The following is a 26596-nucleotide window of genomic DNA, read 5'->3' as shown; positions in this document are numbered from 1 at the left end:
ATATATATACAAATGTTCATACACCGGTTGAGTAGCAAGATTGTGTTCATTTTTAACTATTTCTTCCATTTTATATTTTTGGGTAAGAATAAGAAGCTCTTTTTCTGGTACTTAGTGTCTTTCATTCCAACATAAGAAATCATTTCTTGAATCTGCATCTGAAATAGCATGTATATCTCACAGGGGACATGGATGCATTTAAACTGCAGATACAGATGTATAAATAGGCCTTATGTTTTGTTTTTAACATAAAATGTTGAAAACTGACATTTGAAATAAATTAAAACATGAAAAAAGTTGAAATGTGAAATTAAAACTGTCAGTAGGTGAAAGCAAGTGAATGTTAATGAGTGAGTCATTGAGATTTCAAACGATTCATTTAAAACGGCTGATTCATTCAGGCAAACAAAGCATTTGACTGCATTAATGAGTGAATCACTGAATCATTCATTCAACCGATTCATTCAAAAAGCTGATTCATTCAATAAGTAAACACCATCCATTGCTGTGATCTGTTTGGAACTATTTTCGTTGGCAAAATTGATCAAAACCAAGCAATATTATGTCTAAAATGTAAGTCATTTATTACTTTACTGAACTTGCATAAAATTACTATTTAATTTGTTCATGCCTATGCAGAAAAACGGAAGGATTTTTGCCATCTACAATTTAGAATGTCGACTTTTAGATTGATTTTAGATTTAGATTGGAGTTTTAATAGACTAATAAATCATGTAAATCAGGGTGTGCATGCACTCTGTGTGGTTGGTGATATTTGGTGGCCCATCATTACAACACTTACCGTATTATTATAGATGATGATGTATTGCACACCCCTGACTTGACCTGAGTGGGAAATAAAATCATCTGTGGTGCGCACTTGTTTGCACAATCAAAGGTGTTTTTATGAGTCTAATTGCAAACGCCAGACCATGGATTCGTCAAACCTGCTTTCCTGTAGTCTGTGTTCTTCTGACTATTTTGTAGTAAGTAATGACAAGGTAAATTGCAGTGTAAAAAAAACATATAAAGTTTTTTTTTTTTACTGTGTGCAGCATCCATAACACTCTACATATCACTTCAGTAACCACTAAGCAATAATTTAGCACAGGTAAGCACAATCCATATTTTCAAACCATATAAAAAAAATCAAGATTATTACTATTAAATTGTTATTTTCGGCCCACTCCTCTTTTTTATTTTTTTATCTAGCCACTCAAATTCTTCCCCTGACAGCAGCCCACATGCATAAAGCAAGCCCTCTTCCCTCTTCTCCAGCTGACCTCTTCTCTCTTCATCTGTTATGTATGGCATCTCTCTCATTCTGTCTCTCTGGAGCGGCGGTGACTTGCACAGACTAGCCAGATTTGATTGGGCCTCAGGTTCTAGACAATAAGCCTTGATATATTTCCAGCCAGACTTATGCAGTGTTTACAAACACACGCGCAGCAATGCTTTCCCATGCACAGCACATGCAGGATAGTGATCACGTGGCTGAATTTGTTTGTACGCTGCATCGGAGTTCACTGAAGCGTGACCTGATTTATGTCTTCAGGCCGCAGATGACCTGCACAAACCTGACACACGTCACAGATTCTTCTAGAGTCACAAGCCCAAACTCATTCCAAGACGTCATGCTGTAAACACTATAGGGTCTCATTTGCTTAAAGAGTCTTATTCTTTTAGCTGATCAACATCCAGTATATTTTGGTTTTTGTTCTGATTAAAGATTTATGCAAACTTCTGTTAAATTCTATTCAAATGAATAAAAATGTATTTCTGAAGGATCATGTGACATTGAAGACTGGAGCAATGGCTGCTTAAAATTCAGCTCTGTCATCACAGCAATAAATTACATTTTAAGTAGATTCCAATAGAAAACAGCTAAATTGTAGTAACATTTCACAAAATTACTGAAATTAATTTTGAAACTTGAAACCGAAACTTTTTGACCAAAGAAAGATACAAACAAATAAATTCAGCCTTGGTGAGCATGAGAGACATATTTCATAAACATTTTTAAAAAATCTTACCAAGACCAATTTTTAGAACACACATATCTCAGTTTTGTATTTCATTTAAGTAAAAAAGTTATTGATTTGGAACTACACAAGGTTGAAAACAACAGTATTTGAATTTTCTTTGAACAACAGTTCATGAAAGAATTTAGCTGGATGAATCTTTGTAAACTATAGAGAAAGTGACCCTAAACTGAACCCAAACTTTGGATCCAGGAAGACTGAAGAACTCAGAAAAAGCCTTAAAATTTCTACTGCCCTAAATTTGACACACTTTTAAAACTCATTAAGTCTGCACAATTAGCGATTCTGCTTTAAAAGCTTTTGCCACCAATGCATTTTTAATGCTTTAAGTTGAATGCTTTAAACATATTTCACAGTGTCTGTACTCTCATCCTTTGTTTTGTATGAGAGATGCACATGGGCGAGGTGGGACCTCCCCCTCTGGCGTCTTTATGGAGTGACAGTAACCAAACAAAGCCCCCTGTCTCTCAGGGTGATGTCATTTTGGGTCCCCATCCCCCAGAACGGGCCTGGAGTGTGTGTTTATGTGGGTGTCATTAAACTTTTGCATGAGTCATGGGAGCCGTTTGGAAGCATCTATGCATTGTGAAAATGTTATGTGTGTGTATCATTTATCAAATAAAGATGCTCCCTCACACAAACTCTTCAGAAGTGACTCAGGCGTCTGAGACCCATATATGCTGTCATTTCTTTTGATTGATTTCCTCTCTTTTCTTTATTTATGCTGTATTTTTCTCACATTGTCTTCACACCTGAGAGCAGCACTGAGGTGTGATATCACAGTCAAGGAAATTGCTTTAACCTGCATGCATCCCTAGGTGAATGCAATAGAGACTGTGTCTAATGTGCCATCGTTCTCCGCAATTTTTGTGTAAGAAAAAAAAAGTCTCACTCTTTCTGTCTGGTCTTTATTTATTATATTAAAGGTCTTACATTAAAACTTACATTGGTCTTACAAAGGTCTTACATTGAATGAACATAACCACACAGTGAACTGATTTTTGTGCAAATTACACTTACATCGATTCTTTTGAGTGTCTTGAAGAGATAGTTCACCCAAAAATGAGAACTACGGTTGCACCACTGCTGTCACATGGACTGTTTTATCGATGTTCTTGATGCCTTTCTGGACCTTCAACCACTCATGTCTTGACCCTTGTTGTCTATGGAGGGTCAGAAAGCTCATGGATTTAATCAAAATATATACAGTGCACCCAGTCCTATTACCAAACAAGTGACTCTCATGATTCCTGCATTTGGCAACAAAATTGTATGAATTCAATGAACTCATTAAGATTTATATCTAGCTCTTAACGAAAGTCTCCTATCTGGTGTCATTGTCTTAAGACATGTAGCACAATCTATTGACGCTTCCCAAACGACGCAAAGCTTAATGATGCTTTAAGCCTGAGGATCAGAGTGAATGTGTGTTTCTGAAAATGATCTTCAGGGGTCACATTATCATATTAATCTGCCAGACCCACTGGAAGGAGGGCGTCTGCGCTGGGGTAAGACAAACGGCTTTCTTCCTTATGATGTGTTTGGATGTGTACGGGTATCAGGGATGAGAAGGGGGGCTTCTGTATCATGGTGCTTGAAAGTGGGTCTGTTTAATGAGTTAAAGATAATCTCCTTAAGGCATGAATATTTCACACACACACTCACACACACACACCATACACACACACACACACACACACACGCATCCTGTACTCTAGAGGCCTAAAACATTCATCGTAGCTTCTGTTTGTGCATGTGTGTGTATAAAAGAGTGAGTGTGTGTCCACATGAGAAGCTTCTGTCTGGATTTGAAGGGGTTCCCAGTCTAGTCTAATGTGTGTGAATATTGGACTGATCTTTTGTTAATGTGAAACAAAAGGCTGCGTGTCTCTGAATTCTGACTAAGGACATTAATATTTTGTTGTGTTTATTTGTCTGTACAATACATTACAGGGTTTTTTCACAATGCAAAATGACAGCATAGTGAGCTTGTGCACTAGTGCTTGTGTGTTTGGGTTGTGTACGATAACGCATGACATAAGGATGGCGTTGAGACAGCAAGGAGGGGTGGGGGATGTATTTAATGAGTCATCGCAGATGTGAGCTTCGTTCTCCTCGCTCCAGGGCAAGTGCGTTAGGCTGCTGAGGTCATCCATCATCTGCATGTGTGGGTGGGTTTATGTATCCATGAGGACTGGTGGGCTTCACTGCCAGCCAAATATATTAGAGAGTCATGTTCATTACAAAGACATACATGCTTATGGAATTACCATGGTAATGACTTTGCTTGCTTTTGTGGAAATGCTCCTCGCTTTTTTGTTGATAGAAACTAATACAAATATACAGATACAAAAGATTTTATGAGTAGGGATACATAATATCTAATGCTATATTGGCCAGTTGCATCCTTTTTTAAAGTTATGAACTTAAATATGATAAAGCTGATATTGGAAGCAGATATTAGGAATATTTCACCCGAAAAACAGAAAACACTTTATGCTCTGTAAGTGTAAAAACCTACTGTATATATATATATATATATATATATATATATATATATATACACCAAAAAAAAAAGGTGTAGAAATAATTTTCATTTAGAAATTGCTAGAAAGTTTCACAATTAATTACAAGAGGTGACACATTGAATTACACATTGAATTATACATGATCTATCTATCTATCTCTCAGGGAACTATATATATATATATATAATTTGTATATGAAATATAAAAATTGTATGTGAAAGAGCAATATATGTTTTTAATCATAAAAATTGGCATTATATGTCTGTAGATTCCTAAATTTTGATATTCATTCATGTCATTCCCAGTTGCAGGAGCTCATCTGGCTTTAGTTAATTTATTTAAGGGTTCATTACCCCCTAAATTCTCCCGTTGAGAGCACAGAAAACATTATATAGTCATTTGCACGACTTTGATGGTAAGTCTAATGTTGTTGTTGTGGGGGTTCAAGTGATGAAGTCATAGACTGTGCATGTTAACATCATGTCGGTCATCTTCAGAGAATGTCATATGACTAAACGGCATGACAAACACTTGACCGGGTCATTCTTTTGACACTCCACACATCCACATCTGACAGCGGGCCTAATGCAGTGTACTTCCCCATACAAGAGGCCACAGGAACTTCAGAAGTAGAAGTGGGATAAAGTGAGAGATGACTTGTGGTGAGATAAGCAGGGAAAAGCCACTAACCGGGAGATTTACTAGAATAGATGTGTTTAAAAGTGGAGAGAATGCGTGTGTTTGTTATTTTAGTTCTGTGCACAGCGGATGACTGCAGTGGTTCACCCGATGTGTGATTTCCACTTCTTCTGCAGCATGGTTTCACTCTCATTTCCATGGTGACAATGAGGAGCTCTTCTAACGCAGAGCTAAATTTATACCAGCAGCACTTTTTTTACGGCCTGCAGTTTTGAGCTTGCAGACATGGCTGAGTGAAATCACACAAATTGCCCAAATTCAACTGGATCATATGTGATGTAACTAAAGTGCATTTCACCCTGCCTAACTTCAGCACATTCAGCACATCATCAGCAAATGATGTCACAGAGGGCGGAAATACCCATTCGGTGGTTTTGCAGTGTGCAGTCATCACATATGATGTGTGGAAGAAGATCTAACCGCAGATGACAGAGTTCAACATTTGCTGAAAATGTACTCACTCTCAGGCCTGCATGGCAAGATGTAGATGAGATCAGAAAAACTTAGTATTACATCACCATTGGATCCTCTGCAGTGAATTTGTGCCGTCATGCTGAGAGTTAAACAGCTGATAAAAATTAGCATAAAAAAATAGCATGATTCTAGTCATCACTTAACATCTTGTGAAGGGAAAAGCTTCATCCATCAAAGAGTTTTAAAATACCAGTCGGTAATCCATTATAAAACTCCCTCCTAAAAATAGAAAAATGAACATTCCCTGTTGTCCTTTCATATCAAAATCCAGTGACATATTTCACATATATCAGTAGCTTTGGACCGTTTTCACTTTTGTATGGTGCTTGATCTGTGCATATTTCCTGATTCAGACAAGACAACTTTTCACCGGAGAAAGCAATATTATGGACAGAGGATTCATATTTTATAAAGAAGCAGTGATTTGAAGTTCAAATTGTTTTACTGTTTTTTTTTTTGACAAAACCCATCCACTACATTAGATCCACTGGTGAACAAGTGATGCGATGCTAAATTTCTCCAAATGTATTCAGATGAAGGAACATCGAGTACATATGTAAATTGACTAAGGAAAAGATTACTAACATAAGATTTAGTTTTATGCAATATTTGATTCGTTTTGTGAGTTTTGAGACCATACTGGTAATGCTGTACAACAATAGTTTCTTTATGCATTTTATAAACCACATAACTCATTAATATTTCAAAACAGCTGATCTATTAAGAAGATTAAACACATTTGTTTTCTATTCCCATATGTTAAAATGACCCCCTATTCAATTAAGTGGCCAGCATAGTGCGGTCACCGACAGTTACCGGATCCCATATTTACCCCTCATAGATGTCTCGGGATACTGTTTCCTGACAGACGTTTGAACAAGACACCACGTATGGCCTGCTAAATGTAACTTAATACTGATAATGAAGTTGCTTACCCTATTGGCTCACAACTATAACCCACTCGTGTCTTGACCAGGCCCGAGGTCTGATGGTGTCTGTGCTTGTTCTCCTTTGATTAAAGACTCTTAAATGCAGCGTGTGTTTTCATGAAGTGGCTGTGGAGGAGATAACTCCTTTTTTGTGTTTTCCAGCTGGGCAATCTGAAACCAGACAGCTGGCCAACTATAGACCTAAATGACACATGCCAACTGTAATTGATACAGGACTTAAGTCTCAGGTTCTTCCTTAATGAATTTTCATGCAATTAGTTAGTAATCTTTATTTTTAATAATGTCTATATAATTTATTTTTTACTATTTTAAATCTTTTTTTTTATTATTATTATTATTTGTTTTATTTAGACAAAATTCCCACTGTTATATAGAACTATTTACAATGCACAAAAAGTTATTTCATTCTGTACAAATTGATTTTACACTATTAAAAATAAATGTTCCCAAACGGTGTTTTGACCACTGAAGAATTCTTTGTACTTAATATTAATTTAGGGGTAACAGACTTTTAACTAATTTAATCTGGACAAGTGTAGCAGCCTATAAACACAGTGGTATTGTTACCAATAAAGTAAATAGTTGAACAGTTCTACAATTTTTCGATACCACGTGTAACGTCACATTTTGCCCCGGATGATCATAACAAATTCAAACGCGTATTCAAATACTCATTCCTTGTGGGCTCTTCGGCGTTAGTATGTGAGCTTGTGACTGCAATTGCTGCGATTCAAAGCAATTGAGCAATAGCTCTTGACACCACCAATAACACACGCACTCGGCTGCAGAGAAGGCGGGTGGAGAGAGAGCGAGAGAGAGAGAGAGAGAGAGAGAGAGAGAGAGAGATCTATACTGTATGTGAGAGAGACGGAGCGCAGTATTTGCGCGGACTCGAGGCGCAGAGACAATCGGTACCGTGAGAGAAAACCAAACACGGATTCCACTGAACCGGTCAGGGATCTCCAGACGCGAAATCCTCCTCAGCATCGAGTTTTCTGCGACAGGAGCGCGTTTCTTTCAGACCTGCTGCGGTAAAGACGATTCATTTATATGGTCCAGCATCTTGACAGAGACTGATTTGTATATATGCATATGCATTATTAATATACAGCCTACCTGCTGCTGTTTTCATCGTGTGTGTCTGATAATTCGTCTAATTAGCTCATCGATCAAGGCTTCGTTGACAGTGGCAATGCTAGTAGTCCACATATAGGCTTCTTCTCGAGCTGAAGGACTGCAGTGGAGGACGGGTTTCCCTGGGACACGTTTGGGCTTTTTTTTCTCCTTAGCGTAGTAAGGACTCGATCAGCATCCACTTGTGTAACTGGGACACTGAACATGGCCGTGTTTTATTCTTGACACCTCAACACAAACGGAGGAGAACTTCTTCAGGCGTTTTCCAAACCGCGCTGGGACCGAGCATCATCCAGCTATAATGTAGACGCTCGCGTGCACACGGTCATCGTCAGTGTTCCTCGTCGAGTGTTAATTAGGAGCAACCCAGGGCCTTCTTGAGATCTCTGTCATCAAAATGCCGGCTGGAATGAAGCCTCTTGAAAAATTCTTGAAGAAACAGACCAATGCGCTCACTCGTGGGGGCGGTTTTGGGGAGAAGGCCACCGGCACCGGGGCGTCCAGGCGGCGGGCCAGCCTGTCCCGTGTGGTGCCGTTCTTCAGGGAGACGTCTCCCGAGAGCGGCCCGGCGAGGGAGGTGTTCAGCCCGGAGACCGAGGAAGCGCCGTGCTGGCCCTCCGCCACTGCGGACATCAGGAGCCCGTCGCTGTCCAGTGATGAGCAGAGCTCCGAGGCGAGTCTGGACACGAACTGGACCCCGCTGCCCGCGGACACCGCGGAGAACCTGGCGCTGGCGCTGCTGGACAGCGTGGCGGGGAAGCGGTACGCCTCCTGCACAGGTGAGACGAGTCCACTCATCATGCTCCACTGACACAGCTTCTCTAGCGGATCTATGAAGAGCAGCTAGTTTACTGAGGAATATTGAAACTGCGTTTCTTTGCGTTGCTATCGCGCACTGTGGTGGGTTACAATAATAATAGATTCCACAACGCCTGCATATTTTTATTCAATATTACTGTGCATTTTAAATTCACTTGCTCTTTAATATTCACGCGATGTCGCATATTTTTAGTTCACGGCTTGCACGAATTTGACAAATTTAGCGCAGACATAAATCATCAATCTACCGCATAATATTTCAGTAATCCGTATAATGTAATAAATTGGATTTTAAGTTGGATACAAGTGTAAGATAAATATTTCAAACATTTGCAAACCGTTTTAATATTTTAAGCGCCATATTTGTTAACGTAGCCTTAAAGGAAACACACATTAGGCCTATTGTATGATCAGAAGTTATAAGTGATTAAAAGTTAGCCTAACTTTTTCATAAGTTGTGTTTGTATGTTTACAAAGAAAAGTTACTTATTTTTTTTTTATGGATTTTTGCTGGATATATTTTCAGAATCACGATAAATCTAATTCCGCTAATGAGCTACTACATCAATTTTTTTTTAAATTGTCGGCCCTTTTTTCATGTCTTCTAATTTTTTGTGTGTATGTCATGCCACAAACTGTTTTTAAAATGTAAAAAAAAAAAAAAACAACTAAAAAAAAAAACATTTAACTTAATAAAATCAAATAAAAGTAAAAAGAAAACATTTTACTTAGGGAATGTGGTGCTTTGGAGTAAATTATTATATTCAACAAGAAAAAAATGGCAAAGCATTAATTTTATTTAAATTGACTTGATTAGTGTGAAAAGTGGGTGTGTCCAACCAGACTTTAAAGTTGCAATAAATATAACCAAACTGACTCCCTCAAATTTTCTCACCTCGCTGTTGCATTTCCGGGAAAACCTGTGATATGTAAACAGAATCACACTTGACAACTAGTTGTCTGTTATGTAATATAATGTGTTAGCACTTCTGTTATTTCCTTAATTACCATCCCTATGGTTACAGATGTTAGTCACTGCTATTACAAAAATAGTTAGTAATACTGGCAATATTTGGGCCGTATGAACAAAACAGTTTGAGTTTCACACCACTGAGGAAAATAAATCTTGTTGTAGCTATGATTATATGATCTATAAATACATTTTGTAGCCTCTTTATTTCACAGAAATGTGGCTCGACAGTGGACCGCTGTATTGTAGATAGGCAGTCAAGGTTAGTCGTAAACCTTGAGTTTCATTGAGCACTGACAACATTTAAAAGGTCACATCAAAAGGTCGGACATAGTGATGTCATAAAACAAAGTGCTTTCACATTTGTCAATAACAGACCCAATCACTAAATGAGGAACTGGCTTGGGAATATCTTCAAACAGGGCGGTGCCAGGGTATTTCCTTGACTATGGGAACGCTTATGTCAACAGAAGGAAAATATGAAATGGTTTTCTTTTGTGTCTTTCCTCAAATTGGTGTTATGGGTGTTTCATGAACCGACGAGCTGCTGCCACCCGCACATGACACCCACAAACAGCACTGAGCACCTGTGTGCAGAAAACACCAGGAACGAATCAATTCCTGTTCCAAGTGAGGGGATTTCTATTGAAGCCTCAGACAAAGGACACTATACAGGGAAATGACAAACTGTGATGTTGTTGTGATAGGAATGGGGTGTCTTTAACAAGTGCATACATGTTACCTGTTCCTGTAAGTCCCAGGACTTTTATGCTATGAAGAATGGCTCTCGCACACATTCATTGGCAGTGATGCTTTTCAGCCATGCAGCGGTTCTCCCTTGCAAATGTGCATTAGAGTGTTTTTGTGAAGTAACCATGGAAACTGGAGGGATTTCGACAGTGTGCCGGACCTGTGCATAAAGAGAGAATTATGCTTGATGTGTAATCGATGGCCAGATGGTCAGTTTGCCTTGGTTCAATGCGTTATTGGGATCTGTGGTTACTAATAAAATGTCCCGTTTATATAGACAAGGTAAATAATGATGATAGATAGTTTAGTTGATTTTTTTCCTTTGGACTGTTCTACCTGTGTGGATAGTAGAAAGGTGAGGAAAGGTTTATGCGGACATCAAGCTAAATTGAGGCAGACTGTATGTGTAATAAAGCAAAAGCTAAAAACCTAGAAGCATTTGAAGGACATGCAGAATTTGACGTCTTTATTTGAAATTTTGCATTGAAACTGAATTTCCTTCATTTGTAAATACGGCTTGAAATATTACACTAGTTCTCAATCAACATGCACATTATGTGTGAGCCCTTGATAACCTATAAACTGACGCCTTGACCTAAACTGTCATTCATTTTGGGCACTTGACAGCTCACGTCTCTCTTCCTCCATTGGTGGCTATTTTAAGCAATTTATCTTGAACCTCTGCTCTATATCAGAGAACAGATCAGAGAGATTTCATTTTTTTTCACAGACTGAGACATTTGGCCTCATTCTCAACCTGTTTCACTTTTTTTTATGTGAAGGGGGATGCCTTGCCTCTAGATAAAACTGACATTTTCTCTGTCACAATTGAGGTCTGGGAAATTTTGAAAAAGTGCCACTAATCCTGGATTAGCCAACAATGGGCCTGCAATTTGTCTCATCTAGTGTTGTTGTCCATGGAGTGACTGTGGATTATGGACTGAGGGAAGTCCACTGATCCAGGGTCAAGAGGTAACACTGAAATAAGACACTGCTTGCGTATCAGTCCTGATGCATCAGTGTTAGACAAACAGCTCAGCTGTTGACCAAATGAGTAACTGTAGACAGATGCACTTTGTAGATGCTTCTACATTTTGGATCCCATTTTTGCAAGTTAAAATTACTTTGAAATAACCTATACATAAAAATAATGGATCCATATGCCATAGAAGAACCATTTTGGATTCCCTTGGAACCTTTCAGTGATTAGTTCTTAAAAGAACTAATGTAAGAAGAACCTTAAAAAAAAAAAAAATTAAAGAACTTTTTTTTTCCGATATAAAGAGACATTTGTGCAATAGACAGATTCCATGGATGTCAAAGGTCATTAATGGCAATTACGAAACTTAATTTTTTAGAGAGTATATACTTTTTTAACTTGTATATCTTGCGTTTAATATGTGGAATGCATGATTCTCAAGAACCTAATTTAGTGCTCTTCCAAGGGAACACACCTACAAAACCGCTTTGTCTCTGGAATGTGCACGGACACCTCATGAGTGTGTGTAATGGAGTGGTTTGGTAGGGCTCATTGAACCCAGATTAGCAGGTTGATCATTACATAACTTTGTTTACCTTTAGCCGATCCAGTTGTGAGCCAGAGGCAACAGTAGTTCTGTTGGCTGGCATGTCAGAACACCGTTCCAGTGGGCAGGGCAAGAGCAGTGTAATGGCTATGTGATTCTTTAGTGGTGGTGGTTGCCAATTTTGGGAAATTTCGTTCCACTTTTATACACCGAGGTGAATGGCTTGTACCTTCATGCTTTAATGTTTTTTTTTTTGTTGATGTCAACAAAAATGTCCTCCTGGTAGATGATGTAACTACACCATTTGGGTGCAATGTACACACTTAAAAATAAAGGTTCCAAAAGGGTGTTTTCGCAGTGATGCCACAGAAGAATAATTTTTGGTTCCAAAAAGAATCTTTCAGTGAACAGCTTCTAAAAGAACCATTTCAAGAACATTTTAAAAATCTAAAGAACCTTTTTCTACTTTTAAGAACCTTTTCTGCATTGAAAGGTTCCATTCAACCATTGATGACGACAAAGAACCTTTATTTTTAAGAGTGTACATCAGATTGGCTTGTAGCTGGTCAGTTGATTAACTGATTTAAGTTTCACAGTTAGTTGTAAGCTGTAAGGGTCTGCATTAAAAAGTCATTAGAGTCATACATTTGATTATTAGACTACACAGGTTGCGCTTTTTGTTTTTGATTAATTCTCAAATTAATCATTTGTTCAGGACTCTGACAACTTGCGTATCAGTCCTGATGCACAGTGCACCTTTCATGACTTTTTTTAATTGACTACCACACTTATTGCGTTGTCTGTTTTTGCTGTTTTCACTCAAGCAGCGTCGTTACTGTATATCCGCACAGGCAGAATAATGCATGCGTGAAAACCACCAGCTAGGCCAAATGTCATTCTGTATTTTTTAAATAATGAATGAAAATTTGTTCTCAGTTCCAGCCATACTCTTAAAAGCCTTTCACATCTGAAGATTGTTGGTAGTGAAGGGTTGGGACTGTGTGCGTTCTTGTGGTGTCAATCAGCATTTTCCAGTGGTTCCCCAGTGATGGCATTTGCAGCTCAGAAGCCTGGCTCAAAAAGTTCTGTAGTCATATGCACAAAGATTTCTTTGAGTATTATTATATCTGATTTGCTTTTTCATCAAAAAGGAAGGTTTATGAGGATGTTGGTAGTCTCTGGACTGAGGCCTGGTTGTATAAGGACCACCCCGCTCTCTATGTGCTGCTTTCCTGTGGGTCCGAACTATCCTGAGGGTGTTTTAAAGAATCTTCAGCAAGAGAGCGAGAGTGGAGAAAGAAAGAAATGCATGGAGGGAGAGAGAGAGGGAGAAGTGCAGTCGGAGAGAGTGTATTTGTGTAGGAGGAATGCTGGCATTTTTTTTTTCTTTTGAAAAGAGTGAGGGATTAGAGTGGAATGGCTGCCCACTCACTGGCCTCCCTTTGCAAGGCTTTACATAACACCATAAGAAAAGGCGAGATATCTCCCTCTCGTTCTGTGTCTATCACCCTCTCGCCCCCCTTCTTCTTGATTCTTGAGGGTTAGCCCACTCAGTTTGTGCTTCTCCACGCACCTGGGCAGCGCTCTGCTGAAGAGTAGCTAGCTGTCCACCTCGACTTTCTGCTTTTTGAACTTGTTTATCTTGATGTATGTTAATTCTGCAGAACTGATGTCTTTGTGGAGGGGGTGGTAGTATACAGTAGGGCAGTTTCAAGTGTTTGTTACATTGATATGTGATTCGTTTGCACTGTTCCTGCATGGGCAACTTCTGATGCAACTCAACGCTCACTTAAGCAAATAGAGCATATGAGTAGCATAGCATTCATAGGACATATGAATGATGCATAAATTACTTATTTTGTGCTAACATATTGAGAACATTACTGAAGTCCAGATCACTTTAAATGGCTATTCTGATAACATTACTGGAAGAATGTTTGCTCATAACTTTGAGAGAACTTTGCAAGAACATCAGCACATTCGTTCTGAGAATGTCCCCAAATGTAGGAGAAAATTAGTTATTTATATTGAGCTTTTGAGCACGAAAACATAATTTAGAATCCACCATCTTGGATGTATTTTTTCTCTGAGCTCGGCACAGTGCATTCTGGGATTGCCTTTTGATACATGTTGTGCTGCCTCAGAATTTAGTGGAGAAACATATTGTTTTCCAAGTAAATGTTTTGGGATGCTATTTTCTCCACGTTATGAAATGGATATTTGTGTGAGCATGTTGGGTCCTCCTAGTCCTCTTAGCCGAAATGCTCCAGTGTAAAAGGAGCCTCTCTCGGACGCAGCACCTGTTCACATGGCAACTGCCGCCTTCAGAGGAGGTGGAGGTGTAGGAGGAAGAGGTAGATAGAAGGAGGGAACAGAGGGAGAAGTGGAAAGCAGTGTTGGAATTATGCAATGTCTTTTATGGCACGTTATGAGGTTTTTGAATTGGAAATATGTTGAGTGCAGGCTAAATTGCTCTTTGGCGCCCCTAGTAAAGTTTGTTAACCAACTCTAAACACTCTTTTAAAACATTTCTGTTCTATATTTGTGTATATGTATGTATGTAATCTAATACACTGATTTATTGCTCAAGAAACACTTAATATTTTTATTAATGTTGAAAACAGCTGTGCTGCTTAATATTTTTGTGGAAACCGTGATAATTATTTCAGAAGGAATAGAAGAACTTGATAAATTGAATGTATCCATATATATATATGTATATGTGCGTGTGCATGTGTGTGTTAATGTTAAATTCGAACCTAAGGAAATTGCACAGGAAGTCCACTGTTGCTATGGTTAACTCATCAGATGAACACTATTTCAGGTTGCGAGCATCTATTTATCACAAGGTGAATATTCATACTTGTATTACCTTGTGATCTTACTTTTGTGTTTACTGACGTTTGAAAACCCTGGTGATATACATACATTTAAAACAAATAATAATTTAGTTTTGACCTTCTCTTGGTGGGTCATGTCTAATTTTAGGCATCATCATATTCCCTTTGCAAACCCCTGTAATTCATGCCCTGATGTTAGCGCAGAATATCACACTCTGGCTACATAGACACAATTTTTGAAAGTGATTATAAGGCGCCACTTCTAATCTCTCTCTCTCTCTCTCTCTCTCTCTCCGCTCTTTTCATTCTGCATTACAAAAGCAGCATTGCAGTCAGTGCGAGTCAGAGGCTGAATCAAACCATAGCAAATACTCCACGTGACGCCCCTTTGAAGTGACAGCAGAGGTTGCGCTTTTTCACCACGCAGTTTGCACACTCAAACACACGCGCACACGCACGCACACAGATGGCCTCGAGCTCCCAGATCAGTGGCTTGACCGACAGCCATAATAACAGCCTGAAAACAGCCTCCTGCTTGCTAGAGAGAAGGATGTGATTAGCACACAGTGATCACTCCCACCAAGAAGCAGTCGCACAACGAAAGCCTCCTTCCGAAGCAGCTTACCAAAGAAGATACAGAGCCTTCGAGCAGCTTCCCATGCTTTGAGATCACAGAAATAAACAGTAATGCAGACAGCGACGAGCGTAGGGAGAAGTAATATCAATCACTGCATACTATAAAGGCAATGAAGTTCATTTGTTTAGTTCTTTCACTCTAGTGGAGGAGGGCGATGATTATATACACGACCGTTTAGAAACCGAGGCAAAGAGGAGCTTTTAGCTTTGATGATCATCTTAATCTAACATGTGTTAGATGCTATTTTGAAGTACTGGGGCCGTTCTCACTGTGATGACAAGCTGGGTGTGTGTTCGCTCTTCGCCTGCAGGAAAAAGAGCCAGGGGAGGCAGAAAGTGACACTTTTTTCAGAAGAAAGTTTATGCGTATGTATGTATGTGGCTGTATTTATTCACCTAAAATTCAATAAAAACAGTAATATTAGGAAATACTATTACAGTTTAAAAAAGTTGTTTTCTATTTGTGTAAATATTAAAATGTAATTTATTCCTATGATGCAATGTTGAATATTCAGCATCATCACTCCAGTCTTCAGTGTCACATGATCCTTCAGAAATCAGTCTAATATGCCAATTTGTTGCTCAAGAAACATTTTTTATTATTAATGTTGAAAACAAACAAAAAATATAAATATAAAAGTCAAAAGATCTGAATTTATCTGAACGTTTGTAACATTGATACCTTTTGAATGATTTACATGTGTAACAGTCTGAATAAATGTTCATACCATTTTGGCAGAAATGTTGTGATAAAACTGAACACATTCGAGTTCAATAAATGCTGTGAGAAAATGATGCCTTGGTTAATAGCAGCATCAAGCCTCTGCCTCCAGCGGTTCAGCGCTTGTGCACATGGCAAACAAAAGCGTGCAAAATGACTCCATTACCTCTGCAGTGGGTTTGGATTTGTTTGCATGGGTGTTCACTGATATTCCTGTTGAGATCTGTCGTGTCATGCTTTCATGTGGGCACATCTTGATGTTGTTGAGCTATTAGAGCTACACCTCTCTCATTTTCATCTTATATAATACCAGCTGCAGAGGTTTCAAATCATTTCTCCCATCTGACCGGAGAGCAGACTTGATCTAGGTAAAATCTCTCCTGGGGCTAGTTTCAACTGGGTTAGACCTAAAAAAGTGGCATGCTTCTAAATTCAGCAAGCTCTGTTTTAGTTTACAGGCCGTAAGGTGTTTTTTTGTGCCAGGCTGGTGGCTTGACACGAACTCTTTCTTGCTTTTGCGCATGTATTTTTATTTGCACCTGCTTTCTTCTTTCCAAACTGTATGGGAAGTTTTCATTTATTTCAAAAGATTGTTTCAGGAATTGTGGCGATTGTGTATTTCCTTCTAGTTGGCGGCCCGCCAGAGGAGATTTGCATGTGAATGACGGTGTTTTGTGTTACGAGCCAAAGAAAAGATGGGAGTTGAAGGGTGAAATCCCTCCCAGAATGGACGGGTTCTGTGCAGGGGGGTCGAGATAAAGCAGATACGAAGAACAAGCGCATACAGCCTCAGAGAATGAGCAGAGACCATCAAAGCACGCACAAATGCACACACACGGCGCGTCATGCCAAAAGGCACCAACGTGAGCGAGGGAGAGATGAAGAAAAGACGGCGCGAGGAAGAGAAAGGAGAGCATGCGTGGGTAGTGGGGGGTCTAGATGTGATAAGGCCTCCATGGTAACGCAGTGTCTATCATGGTTTATGTAACGCCACCCTGGTCCTCTCCATTACGCTCTCCTGAAATCCCAATCTCACATCTCCAGCTGATTACAATCCACACTGACCACATCCGTGCAGCTGGGACTCTTTTCTGACAGCCGTTGATTGAGCGTGAACCCCCGCGACCCCTAACCTGGAGGTGTCCCAGTGTATATATGAAAATGCAACTGCTCAAGTGTTGCTCTTTTTGTCTTTTGGTTATGTTTTATTTAAGGATCTGTTGTTAGGGGTTGGCCAATTATAATTGCCCTTCAGCTCTTTTTATGAAGTTTACGAAGTATTTAGGCCTAAATGCGTTAATATAAGTTAGCTTTATTGTCCATCCGCTATATGCGTAAATGGAGACTGGCATTAAAGGCATGAGGACGTAAGTCAGCCTGTACTGAAATATATAATATAATATCTAAAAACACAAAGTATATCCTTTTTATTTTGATTTTTTGTTTTGATTTACTCTAAAAGGTGGAAGGCCCATGTAATGTAAGATTTCATAGAGAAATCTCAGACTTCTGTTCACAAACTTTGCTATCTTGGCAATTCTGAGCACAGTTTGAGAAATGATTGGGAATAAAAACTTTAGAAACTCTAGAGAGACATTATTGGCATTTAATTAAAGGGATTGTTCACTCGAAAATTATAATTCTGTCATCTTTTACTTCTCATGTGGTTCCAAACCTTTATCACTTTTTTTTATTCTGTGAAACATAAAAGTATATATATATATATATATATATATATATATATATTTATAGATTTTTTTTTTTTCTCTCTAAATATCTTAGTTTTTTGTCCATATATATATTTTTGTGTGTTTAAAAAAATAGACATTTATGGTCTATTAGATGTGTTTTGACTACTTTTTGTATGTTGTATAATTATGTCTCTAGGGATTTTTAATTATTATTTAATTTTTTTTAGAAGGGCCTCACTGATTAATTTTGCCTGGGGCCTCCTGCATAGGTTCACCTTTGGTCTGGACAATGTATTATGTGTTTTGCAGAAGATATAAAGTATAAAAGTTTAGAAAAGGCATGAAATGGTGACATATTCTTCATCTTTGGGTGAACTGTCCATTTAAGTAAAAGTCTCCATTTGCTCTCCATGTGATCTTAAATGTTAATGTAAAAACTTCAAAACAAAGATTGTGAAATGAGTTTGGTCCCAGTTCAGTCTCATCCAGGTCATTTGAGCTGAAACTGAAGTTCTTCTAGACGGCCTTCAGCTGCACACTCCCCGTTTCCTCCCATCGTCTGAAGGCAGCAGGAATATGAAATAAGAGCTTCTCTTGACCTTAAGATGAAAGAGTGAAAAGGGAGTGCTTTCACTTGTCTGACCGATGGGTGTCCGTCTGATCTCCCTCATGCATTTCATTCTCATTGTGCGAAAGCATGTGTTGGTGTAGAGAATACATGTGCAGTTTCTATATTTGACAAGGATTGTGTGTGTGCATGTGTTTGTGTGGGTATCTGCATGTGTGTGTGTGTGTGTGCGTGTGCGTGTGGTGTGTGTGCATGTGGGTATCAGGGTGGGTGTTGGATTTTGCTCTATTCCCACTCTTGTCATTTAAAGAGATGCTCTTTGTGCCTATCTGGGCAGGAGATTTGCTACAGTTTAAGCTCTATCGTAATGTAAACTAGTGAGTTGAAAGAGGATAATGCTTGAAAGAAGGCTGGAGTATGTGGGGGCCGTCAGAGAAATAAGGGATTAAATAAAGAAAAAAGTATGCAAGGAGGAAAGGTGTCATATTTGCGTCTTCTGTGCCTCGTCTTCATCCTGATTTATATTTCCAAGCTAAACATCAGCGCCGACTACCACTAAAGGTAGCTATCAAACTTTTATGTAGTTAACCCACATAGATCATTTATTTTGAAAGCATGTTTCCACCCAAAAAAATAATCAACAGAGACAGAACCTAAAGTTTAACATAAGAAATAAACTCACATTCAAGTTGCAATCGTAAGATGTAGTCACAATTGTAGGATATAAAGTTGCAATTATAAGAAATTAAATTTTAGTTTTAAGATATGAACTTGCAATTTAGAGATAAAGTCACAAATGTAAATCTATATATATATATATATATATATATATATATATATATATATATATATATATATATATATATATATATATATATATATTAGTCACAATTATAAGAAAGTTGCTGCTGAACGATATATTCAAAATTGAGAGAAATAGTCGTTATGAGTTTAAGTACGAAGATAAAATGTTGAGAGATAAAGTTGTTGTTGCAGATATAAAGTTGCAAATGAGAGATATAAAATAAAAATTATGAGAAATAAAATTGCAGTTGTGAGATATACGTTTGCCTTTACTAGAAATAGATGAGCAGGCTTTAATACTTCCTGCCTATGCAAGGTGCAAAAGCACATTTGCGTTTTCCTGTTTTATCGCTTTGATTTACCTCGGTGAGCTAAAATTTTATTAGCATAAAAGTTATCCTAAATTTGGCTCATATCTGACGCGTCAAAGCCAAAAGTGTTGAGTAAGGACAGCTGGATGCATTAAACGCACGTCCTGCAGTGATTCTTCACATGACTGAGGAATAAACTCGGCTCTTTCCAGAAGTTGTGATGCTCTCTGCTAGGCATTATATGTCTGAGGGAGGCAAACAGACCCACGCACTGACACAACACACGGCTCAAACACCGCTGCAGCACAAGTTATCCAGAATTATAAACTCCCTCTAATTTCATCTCAACAGCCGTGACAAATGCTAATGAAGAGAGATGGACATTGCCCTAGAAAAGAATGCTTACATTTGACCAGAGGGGCTCCAGTACACACACACACACACACACACACCCTCTACAGTGACTAAAAGTAAAGTTGCGTGAATATATTTCACGCCCTCAGCTCTGACACAACACCTCATCATTTCCTCATCAACTGTAGTAGAACTTGTCCGGCACGTATCTTCAGTTTGGTTACTAACATGTGCCTTCAAGGGATCGCTGCTATCAGATGTGGTAATTAACCCCGTTGACTCCTCCTCCAGTCATTCCTTTCCTGTTTTTCACACTAGCTTGACTGCCTCGCTGCCTGCCTTTTCCCCGTTTCTCTCTCTACATCCTATATTTGATTTTTTGTGGGTTTTAACTTGAGTCTATTCCCCTCCGTGTCTCTCATACGTACGTATTTATTTTGTCTGTGCGTCTCGCTCTCGTCCTCTCATCTTTTTTATTTCTCCTTACTCACTGTGGAGCCTCTAAAGTCAGCGTTGCCGTGGCAACCGCAGAAGATCTGCAGCTGTGAAGATGTGGACGTCTGACTCCAAACACACAAACACACACAGGCTGTATTTTATTCAACAAGTATGACGCTGTGACCTCTAAAGTGGGCCTGACATGCTGAACGAAATTTGATGCAATAGGTACTGTAATTATAATAATAATAATATAATTCATAAATACATAAATATATAACAATGTTATAGAGGCTTTCATAACAAATACATATACTTTATAAAAATAATATGTATGTTTATACACACACTTTTTTAATATATGTTATAATACAAATACTTATTTTAAATTAATATAAATATGTATATAAAGTCATAGTTATACAATACATTATATCATTCCTTAATTATTTTTATAAATATTTTATTCCTTATGTTTTCCTTATTTCATATATATAATTATTATTTTAATGATTATTTTAATATAATTTAAATACTTTAATACACGCACACACACACACACACACACACACACATATATATATATATATATATATATATATATATATATATATATATATATATACGTAAGTGAAACAATTATTTGTATTAGTAAAAATATTTATATAAATATTAGATTGCATTTTGTATTATTTTATATATAATACAATAGATAGGGAGGTGTGCATGTGATTTTATTTTCTCCATTATTCCTCACCTGAAATTCTCAAAAGAGGTGTGACTTCACAAAAACATGCACAGAGGTGTGAAGTATGCAGGTTTGAACATGTTACGTTTCTAAAATGTGACTTAGAACGCCTAGCGTCCCAGTATCCGGTCACGACGGGGACGTTTGTGTAATTTCTCAATAGTCACAATGAGGAACTAAAGCGAACACGTCTGCACCAATCAGTGATCGGCTGTTGCCTGCAAATCAGAATGCAAAGCAGGGCAGGATTGTGGGAATCTTTTTTCTGTTCAGATCAGCTGAGGACATTCAGCTGACAGTTCATCCTAATTAAATTCATTGTTTGACTGAGCCAATGATACAAAATGATTCTGCGTCCAAGCTACTGCTCTGAAAAGCGAATGTATTAGTTAAGCTTTGAACACTGGACCCTGTTTTGCTCCAGTTCTTCCCTGCTCTGCTTTATTTGCATGACACGTGAAAGCTTTAGCATTTTGAACCGACGTATTCATTTCGTGCCACTGACTTGTTTCTCATTCCTCTCAGCCATCACGTTTTTAATAGTTAAGTATCAATGATTTATGTGCTCCACATTGATCTAACCCAGATACATAATCAGCATCATGTCTTCTCATCAGCCAAAATAAAGTCCTGAAATCCTCACCGTGAAGATGTGGCCCAGATCGAAACCTACTATATCTATCATTTCTATTCCTTTTTGAGCACTTCACACAGTTTTTCAGAGCGTTGCTCGTTGATTATTCTGTTTATAAAGGCGTTTTCACTGTTTGCTGACGTTTATGTGAGCTAGTTTGTTAGTTTTTGCTTTCAGCTGTTGTCTTGTACTGGCAGATGTGTGTGTACAGTACATCACTGCAGCCTTTGGGAGTGTCTGCGGTCCAAAGTGGGCCAGAAAGTGCCGTGATTTATTCTACCCACAAACCCTCTGTCCTTGAGATGAGTTAGCAGAGGTGAAGGCAGGTTTCTCCACACATACGTTCACAACCTGTCGAACGAGAACAGCTGTGGCTAAGTCCGCATGATTTTCCAGTCTTTCCTGGTGTCTCAACAAACGGTCCTCCTCGTGTCAAACAACATCTTGTTCAGTTGTGATGTCACTAATAAGGTTGTGTTCTTCTCTCTGTCTCCTTGCAGAAATACTCCTGGATGACTTCATGCTGACACACCCCATCTTCTTGGCCCCAGACAAGTTCCAGCAGGTCTTGCTTCAGCAGTATCCTTTCCCCTCGCCAGAACCAGAAGAGTCTCTTAAATGGTCAGAAGATTCTTTTTTAAAGGTCATTATTTTGTGGATTTGATGTAACAGAATATGTGGACATGCTTTAATGTTCAAAAAACGTGTTATTTTTCAAATACTGTACATTATTGTAGGACCTCTATGCCCCGCCTCTCTCTTTTTTCTAAAAAGTCCCTCCTCCTGACAAGCGCAGTCTGCTCTGATTGGCCAAATGACCCAGTGCATTGTGATTGGCCGATCACTGCCAGCACTCGTCGGAAATATAACGCTCCTTTCCATAATCGCGAGCTTCTTCTTTTAAAATAAATATAAAGACAGTTAATAATGTCCTTAGTTTTACCATCAGTTCAAGCCTGAAAGAGGAACAGAGTCGGTGACAGACACAGTGATGAAGTTCGTATGTGTTTGCAGTACACAAGCCACGGACTGTTGTCTTTATTCATTACAGCATCAGGAGAAATTTTACATGATCAAAGTCTAGCATGACCAGGCTTTATGGTTTGTCAGACCAATATTTACCATCAAGAAGCAACTCAGAACTGGTTAACCCCGCTGAAGAAAAAACGGAAATCATGCAGAACTTGCTAATTGTCTTCCTGGTTAAACCTGTAGTGTTTCACCTAACTTTTTAACTTCAATAGTTTTAGGTCTCTTTTATGTTATTTTGTTTAAAACTGAATTATCACACAGACAGCTGTGCTAGTGTCCCACATGTTCCCCAATCAGTTTGTTTACTTCGCATAACTTCAATAAAAGCATTTGGCTCTGAATTATCAAGCCGAACACTTGAATGTCTTCGAAACACTTCCAAAACAAACTCAATTATCTGCCAAAAACAGCCAACATGCCCAGCCGAAGAGCCCAGCGTCTTTCTACCGCAGGGGGGTAACAGTTGCACATGCCTTTTAAGATTTGGGTCAAAATGATTTACCAATTAGCTTCAATGCTAAACTAGCTCTATCAGACTCTCTGCAGACCAAACCCCGCCCACACCCCCCTGGGCCCATCAGTTTCCTAAATTCAGATAAGAAGAGTGCAGTGAGGGGAATGTTTGTTTTGTTAGCTTTAGGCGTTGTGTCAGAGTGTGTATAAGTGTTTGTGTGTGTGTAGAGGACACCCCTCTCTCTCTCTAAGTCCCCTCTCATTCAGTGACCTACATTCCTTCTGTGAGTGCCATAGCCCCCTCTACCCAGACCATAATGGCGTCTGAGGGGCTTGTCTACAGACTTTAAGCACAAAGGTATTCCTGGGGAGGCCGGTCTGCATGCCTCGGTGCTCCTAATGCAGCGTGTCTTCTGCACGGCGGCCCCCCGAGAGTCTGCGGCAATCAGTGACCCTCGCTAATCTTCCCTGACTGCCATCACCACCTCATCTATGATCCGCTCCTCTCTTTCTCTTTCCTCTCCCTCCACCCAGGCCATCTATCTTTCCACTTTCCACACCTTTTTCCTGGTCTTTGACTTGACCTAATCCAGGCCTAATCAGATCTTTTTGTTGTGGCAACATGTCTGCTTCCTGCTTCGAAAATCCCTGTCTTGTTGACTTCCCACTCGTTAGGGCTCATTTGAGGGGTTTAATAAAAGGATTTCAAAGCAGGATGATTCCTTTTCAGTCAGGACTGATAGTGCTTTTAGCTCTTCACACACTGACAGTCCCGATGGAGTCGGCCTGGCCGGACTCCAAACCGCTGCGGCTGCCTCGATCCAGGGCTCATGTGAGTTCAACTTTCACAGCTGCCCAGCGGCTCAGACGGCTGCTGTTTTTTTAGCACCCGAGCAGAGGTGACAGCTCTGGATATAGATTTACTAGATCTCGCATGCCAATTGCAGAAGCTCCTTTTGGGCCTTTTTTGTATGGGAATAGCTGTGTCAATTTTAGACGGGTGTCAGGGACTCTTTAATTATAAGCAGAGAGGCTCAGGGATACTCCAGTTTAAATTTAGTCCGCCTTTCAGGTTTCCTGAGTGGTAGGATTGGGGACAGCGAGACTTTGCAGTTTTTTAGGTCATTTTACATGCCGAAGAACTATATGTCTTTACTTAAATCCTTATGTGTGACTTCACCAACGTGACTAATATAAGCATGAGAGTACCTTTGCTGTGTTTGTTGCAACTTGTGTGTGTATGTGAGTGTGTGTGGGTGTGATGGGTGTGTTGCATCGGCCTCAATTATGTTCAAAGGTTGTAATTATTCTGGCTGTCTGGCCACTGAAGCATACATTTTGTTTTTCCAGTGTGGCATCTGTGTCAGGTGATCGGACAGCGGCTGTCTGAGTATGTGTTTGAATACACTGCATACTGCATACACTCATAAAAACCCACTCTGAAAAACACCAGCTGCACGTTGTGTTTGAGGCTTGTCTGTCTGTCTGTCTGTCTGAGTGAGTGTGTCTGTCTGTCTGTTCTGTCTGTCTGTCTGTTCTGTCTGTCTGTCTGTCTGAGTGAGTGTGTCTGTCTATCTATCTGTCTGTCTGTTCGGTCTGTCTGTCTGTCTGTCTCTTGTCTGTAGGTCTGTCTCTCTGTCTGTCTCTCTGTCTGTCTGTAGGTGGGTCTGTCTGTCAGTCTGTCTGTCTGTCTTTCTGTCTGTAGGTCTTTCTGTCTGAGGGTCTGTCTGTCGGTCTGTCTGTCTCTCTGTCTGTCTGTTCAGTCTGTAGGTCTGTCTGTCTGTCTGTCTCTCTGTCTGTCTGTCTGTCTCTTGTCTGTAGGTCTGTCTGTCTCTCTGTCTGTCTGTAGGTGGGTCTGTCTGTCAGTCTGTCTGTCTGTCTTTCTGTCTGAGGGTCTGTCTGTCGGTCTGTCTGTCTCTCTGTCTGTCTGTTCAGTCTGTAGGTCTGTCTATCTGTCTCTCTGTCTGTCTGTCTGTCTCTTGTCTGTAGGTCTGTCTGTCTGTCTCTCTGTCTGTCTGTCTCTCTGTCTGTCTGTCTCTCTGTCTGTCTGTCAGTCTGTCTGTCTGTCTTTCTGTCTGTAGGTCTTTCTGTCTGACGGTCTGTCTGTCTCTCTGTCTTTGTCTGTCTGTCGGTCTTTCTGTTGGTCTGTCTGTCTGTTTGTCGGTCTGTCTGTACAGGTGTAGACGTGTTGGTACAGTTGTATTGACTGTATTTAGTGAGCGCAGGTGTGTGCGTTGGTTCTTAACTCCTGGCTCAGATTCAGTTCAGAGGGTAAGCAGGGTGAAGGCTGGCCCGGTTGGGAAGGAGCTGAACGGAAGCTTGCAGTTCTGTCTGTGGCCTTCCGCTATCTGGACACATACAGAGACTTACTGCAGGAGGAGGGAGATCGCTCCAACACCTTCCCAAAGGTATTGCACACGTTTGTAAAAAAAATTCAAATAAAAACAAAAAGTATTCAAATGCATAAAAAAGGTAAATTTTTTTATAATCATCAGTTGCTTCTTCTACTTTATTGTCTTCCTGCATGTCTTAATAATAAATGCATGTCATTTCAGGAACTGTATTTGTGCGCCGTTCAGGAGCTCAGCCGCTTTCCTGAACTGGTGGAAGACGTCCTGAAGCTTCAGCGCTGGACTGAGATATTACACAGCCCGTGAGCATCAAATCCCCTTCATCCTCACAGTGGAATATTAATATAAGCTATAAATATATTTTATGAGCTATAATGGCTGGAGAAATCATAGAGGAACAGAAAATCACATAATGCATGAAGCCTCAAGAGCCTGGTGAAGTACAGCGTGAGTTGTAAAGTATTAAATGAGGCGCATGCAGTTGCCCATTAAAAGCTTTAGAACCAGATGAAGAATTATTGTGCAGAGATTAATACTTTAATGTGTTGTGTTGGATTTCGATTGTGCCTTTTAAAGCCTCTCGACAAGGCAGCAGTCTTTTCATAAACCCTTAAACAGTTCTGTAACTCAGTTTATTAAAAAAAAGCAAAATTTTCCTGGAGAGCTTTTAACTGCCACTGGCATGTTTGGTCTTTCTTTAAATTATAAGGATGCCATGCAAACATAACCAGTGCCATTTTCCTGGTTTTGGCAGATATAAACAGTTTAAGAGCTTGCATGACTGGTCCTCAAATATCTTGCACATGCACGGAATATTTTCCATCCCTGATGCCACTACTAAACTAATTTTAGTTTAATAATAGTCTTTTGGAGACATATAACTTATTCAGTTATTTACACATGAATAGCTACCTGACTTGTTGTCCCCGCTATCCGACAGAGCCGAGGAGGACAAGGAGAGTCGCAAGAAGCAAGTCCGGCCGCTCTTCCGACACTTCAGACGTATCGACGCCTGCCTGCAGCCCCGAGAGGCTTTCCGTGGCTCGGACGAAAGTACGTTCAAACCTTCCTTTCAATATGATGCATAAATATTGCCCAGACTGACCGCAGTTTATTACCACTG

At 39.5% G+C, this 26596-nt stretch overlaps 1 protein-coding gene across 1 annotated transcript in view; it reads left to right on the top strand.

The window, feature by feature from the left end:
* The first annotated feature begins 7323 nt into the window (after positions 1 to 7323).
* The window catches only part of rapgefl1 (Rap guanine nucleotide exchange factor (GEF)-like 1), a 34839-nt gene continuing 15566 nt past the window's right edge, over positions 7324 to 26596 (top strand). Inside the window, exons 1-5 of the mRNA XM_026207626.1 lie at positions 7324 to 8606; positions 22138 to 22216; positions 25380 to 25530; positions 25678 to 25775; positions 26414 to 26526. Of these exons, the coding sequence (XP_026063411.1) occupies positions 8225 to 8606; positions 22138 to 22216; positions 25380 to 25530; positions 25678 to 25775; positions 26414 to 26526 (823 nt within the window). The 5' untranslated portion in view covers positions 7324 to 8224. The remainder of the gene's footprint in view (positions 8607 to 22137; positions 22217 to 25379; positions 25531 to 25677; positions 25776 to 26413; positions 26527 to 26596) is intronic.

This window comes from Carassius auratus, chromosome 28 (assembly GCF_003368295.1).
Source record: "Carassius auratus strain Wakin chromosome 28, ASM336829v1, whole genome shotgun sequence".
Lineage (NCBI taxonomy): Eukaryota > Metazoa > Chordata > Actinopteri > Cypriniformes > Cyprinidae > Carassius > Carassius auratus.
Note: the sequence above shows the minus strand (reverse complement) of the source record. Positions and strands in the feature narration are given on the sequence as shown.